This window comes from Protobothrops mucrosquamatus, unplaced genomic scaffold (genome assembly GCF_001527695.2).
Source record: "Protobothrops mucrosquamatus isolate PMUCROS unplaced genomic scaffold, P.Mucros_1.0 scaffold1984, whole genome shotgun sequence".
Classification (NCBI taxonomy): Eukaryota; Metazoa; Chordata; class Lepidosauria; order Squamata; family Viperidae; genus Protobothrops; species Protobothrops mucrosquamatus.
In genome coordinates, this window is record NW_015388100.1 from 47,187 (window position 1) to 51,886 (window position 4,700).

Sequence of the window (4,700 nt, forward strand, 5' to 3'; positions counted from 1 at the left end):
GGGGGGGGGAAAAATCCAAAATCCAAATCCAAAATTCTCTCCGTTAAAAGAAAAAAAAATAATCACCAAGACTTTCCATAAACCCAAAGAAAAAATATGTCAAAGTTACAACCTTAAGCCAAGGGGTAACAATTTCCCTCTTCATTCAACGCTGCAGGAAAGTGAAAGTTAAAAAGGAAAGTCAATCTCATCTATAAAAAAACGGCAAACCGCAGCCATTTTTTTTCCTCATTTCAACTTAACTTTAAAGAAGATGTTAATAAATTGAGTTAAAGTCTTAGGTTACTCAAGTCCAGTTTCCCCTGATCAGTTCCGTCTGGTTATTATTTACTCACAGTTTTCTGTAATTCACAGAAGTGGAGGCAACGACTGGCTTTGTTCCCAAAAAAAAAAGAGGGAACAAAGGCACTTGGGAGACGGAGATTTCCCGGACTCCGGAGGAGTACCCAATTTCGCTCTCCCGAAATAAAGGGAGAGCTTTTGGGACTCTACTCCTATCCAGGAGTACTCACCTCGACCCCTTCTACCGAGGCACAAGGTTCCAAGCCGCTGAACAGCTGCTGGACGCTGTTCATGCTGGCTCTGACGCCTTCCCAAGAGGACGGCTCCGAAAAGAGCCGCCATCGGCGCGCCGTCCCACCGGAAGTCAAATCATTGTAGTTCTTAAGCTTCCAATATTGACTTTGCTTGTTGGAAGGCACCTGGGGAAGTTGCAAATGGTGATCCTATAATCCCTGGACACTGCAACTGTCATAAATACATCAAGCATCCAGTTATCAAGCATCCAAATTTTGATCACAAGATCATGGGGATACTGCAATGATCATAAGTGTGAAAAATAGTCATAAATCACTTTTTTCAATGCCATTGTAACTTCGAATGATTACTATAAATCAAGGACTACCTGTATATAGTTTACATTCCAAATGAAATGAATTATAATAGACTTTCATTATTCATTAACCAGTACACCAATATTATTACAATAACACAGCTTTAGCTTTATAATTTCTTTTCATTTTCTCTGAGACTGCCATCGCTTTATTTTTGTTTCCTTCTCAAGATGGCTTTTCTGTTGGACCTTCTGGCTATACGGTGATGGAGAGAGGAGGGAGGATCCTATGTAAATTTCGGGACTTGGAAGTGAATATTAGAGAAGCAATGTTACATGTCAAAGATTCTAAAACAGGTATACTTTATTTAGGGAACAGGTGTTTTTTTTTCTGCACCTAGAGTTGTGCTGTGCTAGGGTTCTTTGGGTAGCTACAATAATATTTCCCATTGACACTACAATATTACAGTTGCAGTAATATTTCCCTTATTTCCACCATTTGGGAAAAATTGGGTCTTAATTTCACCGTTGAGTGATAGGCTGCAAAATTCAATTTACTGTACATCACAAGTTTCAGACAATCTCGGAAGGTCTCAACAAACACAATGGGCTTTTACACATAGTTGTTAACTGATAAAGTACTGGTAATCTGTCTAGTGTGTAATCTGCATTTGCATAACCATCTTGGATCTCCCTCCTTCCTACTTTTTTTTAATTTGCTATCCAGCTAATAACCTTATTCATTTCAGGATCCAGTGGTATTCCTGTGAAAGTGGTTACCAACCTGTTTAGTTTAGGCTTGCCCAGAGAATGGCAGCTATACCAGTATCATGTAACATTTAGCCCAGAGCTAGTATCGAGGCGTTTACGGATTGCCCTGTTGTATAACCATGTGGAATTTCTTGGAAGAGCCAAAGTATTCGATGGAGCAATCCTGTTTCTTGCACACAAGCTTGAGAACCAGGTAAGACTCTTATGTTTGTGTTTGTGTGTGCGTGCGTGCATGCATCTATGTATGAGAGGAGGAAGATGATACTTTTTAAAGAACTTTTGTAACTACCATAGTAAGAGAATATTTGTAGAACAAGGAACAACCAGTAATATACAGGTAGTCCTCAATCTATGACTGGTCTCTTAGCAATCATTTAAAGTTATGATGAACCCCCCCCCAAAGGTATTCATGATCTGGTTCTAACATTTCAATGGCCACTCTTTTCCCTGCGCCATGGTCACACAACTGTATTTTGGGTACTCTGCCTTCATTTTCAGTCATTTGTAGCATCACACCATTACGTGATTGTGATCTACAATATTTTTTGCTGAAAATCAGTGTTTACTTCCAGGTTTTGGCAAAAAACACCCAGCAGTGAACAAAAGGTTTGCTTAATGACTGCACCATTTGTTTAATGACTGTTGTAAAAAAAGTTGTAAAATTGAATCAGTCACATGAGTGAATTGCTTTACACCCATCACAACTTAGGACCATAATAGCAGGCTCCACTACAATCATAAGTCGAGGACTACTTTGTACTTTCATTCCTATTGGTCCTGCTAGGGAATTAGGTAAATACGTGAATAATGAGATTATAGTGGCATATTCTATCTCCAGGATGACAAATCTTCTGCTTTTCAATACCATTTAATGACCAATACAAGCTGATACTGTCCTCAAGTTCTGCTTGAGAGCTTCAGGTTGGCAATTCTTGAAAGATGAATACCCACTAGGCAGGCCTTTAGTGTTGTCCTGGGCTCAGTCAGTAACCCTGTGGCTCTGTGGGAAACTATCCATGTAGTTAACCTGTCTTGCCATTCAATAAAGTATTTTTGATTGTATTTCACCTTATCCAATGCTGTAAGATCCAATAAAGGTGTAAAAAAAAATAATAGTATATGATTACAACACAAATAACAACTAGCAGCCATAAAAAAAGAACCTTGAATTTACAGTATATATGTTGACGGCAGTAAGACTATTGTATGCACAAAAATGGAAGGATATTTCGATTCCCACTATGGACGAAATGCTACAGAAGCTGATGGAGTTGGCAGAGGTGGCTAAATTGACTGTTTTGATTAAAGAAAAGAATATAAGTACTTCTGTTTCTACTTGGAGACCGCTTCTGGATTTTGTGCTTGAGGTGGAAAAAAATGAAACTTTGATTTTGGGTTTTACCGATTACATTGATTTTTTGTTATAGAAGTGGCTAGTTCAGGGGTAGGCAACCTTGGCTCTTTTATGACTCGTGAAGTCCACGAGTCATAAAAGAGCCAAGGTTGCCTACCCCTGGGCTAGTTTATACTATTATGGGAAAGTAAAAAGTTGAGGTTTGATGTTAATGCTTTATTCTATTGCAGCAGAGGAAGTCGGAAGTCAGTGCCTTTTTTTTTCTTTTTCCCTGCTCCCCCTCACTTTTCTTTCCCTTCCCCACAGTGTCCTGTTATTTGCTTTTGTATTTTTGTATTTTATTCTATAGTCTGATAAAATGTTACAAATCATAAAAGAGGCCCTGTGGTCTTAGCTGCAACGTGGCCTACTTATTGTCTAGGCCAGGGGTAGGCAGCCTTGGCTCTTTCATGACTCGTGGACTTCAACTCCCAGAATTCCTGAGCCAGCATGGCTCAGCATGGAAACCTCTCCTTTTCCCCTCAGCATGGCTGGCTCAGGAATTCTGGGAGTTGAAGTCCACGAGTCCTAAAAGAGCCAAGGTTGACTACCCCTGGTCTAGGCCAAAAATATAACTGCCTCTACAGCCCCCCATCCTCCCCCCTCCTGGTCTAAACTGCCTAACGGCATGTAAGGAGGTGCTACTCATCTGTGATGCCCCCAGATGGTTCGAGATAGCAGCTGAAAAACTGGGTGGCTTCTCTAAATAGAAGATGGAGGCTGGAATGGCCTCATTTTCCTTTTCTTTCCCATCCGTGCTTGCAACAGGAAGTAATGAGAGAGGAAAGGGAAGGTAAGTAATAATCCCTGAAAATTTCCCTATGACAGGAACATGCTGCACAGGGTTGCCAAACTTAACTGTAACCTAGCTAAACAGAAAAGAAATTAATCTTGTCCTGCCAGAGAAGCACATACTCTAGGGACAGAACAAATATAATTCAGGGCACTTTGACTTTTGCTCTCTCCATTTCCCTTCCCTTCATACTCTGCTGTGTATCATCCTACACCTTGTTTTTCGGTTCCAGTGCTGACATCCACGGCATTAAACAAGTTCAATCCGTTGGTCACTTTGTTTAATGTTTTTACTCGACCCTAACAAATACATAAGGTAAAGCCTACGTTGTTTTATAATTGTAGTTAATTATAAAACAGCAGAAGAATTCAATTTCTTTGAAATATTCATCGTTCAATTTCTTTGAAATATTCATCGTACACTCTGAAGGGTAGAGAAGCATGAAAAGATATGTTTGTTCTGCTTTGGTCCCATAAACTATGATTTATTTTGTCTCTTGAATCAGTTCAATTTCAAACCCTCACCCTCTTTATCTTTCATTATTCATTGTCGGCACACAGTGATGTTAGCACACACTAGTAAGTTAAATAAGCAGACCTTTGGCTGATTTAACTGCAAGAGAAAATTATTCTCCTATTCATCAAAGTTTTTTTTTAAAGCTCTACAAGCTTTTATTGGAAAGCAACTACCAGGAAGGAATTATACTATAAAACGGTTTGTATTAGATATTTTGCAATTGAATTTAAATTGCATATTCTCTTTCTCTTAGGTCACAGAATTATCTTGTGAAACTCGAAGAGGCGATAGTGTAAAGATAACAGTCCAATTAACTCACCAGCTATTTTCCAGCAATCCTGTGTGCATACAATTCTTAAACCTCCTCTTTAAAAAGTGAGTCTTTATTTTTTTTT

At 39.1% G+C, this 4,700-nt stretch overlaps 1 protein-coding gene across 1 annotated transcript in view; it reads left to right on the forward strand.

Moving 5' to 3' along the window:
- PIWIL4 (piwi like RNA-mediated gene silencing 4) overlaps nucleotides 1–4,700 on the forward strand; it is a 35,874-nt gene that overhangs the window by 1,310 nt on the left and 29,864 nt on the right. Inside the window, exons 2-4 of the mRNA XM_015823780.1 lie at nucleotides 1,030–1,189; nucleotides 1,582–1,796; nucleotides 4,559–4,680. Coding sequence (XP_015679266.1) covers nucleotides 1,030–1,189; nucleotides 1,582–1,796; nucleotides 4,559–4,680 — 497 coding nt within the window. The remainder of the gene's footprint in view (nucleotides 1–1,029; nucleotides 1,190–1,581; nucleotides 1,797–4,558; nucleotides 4,681–4,700) is intronic.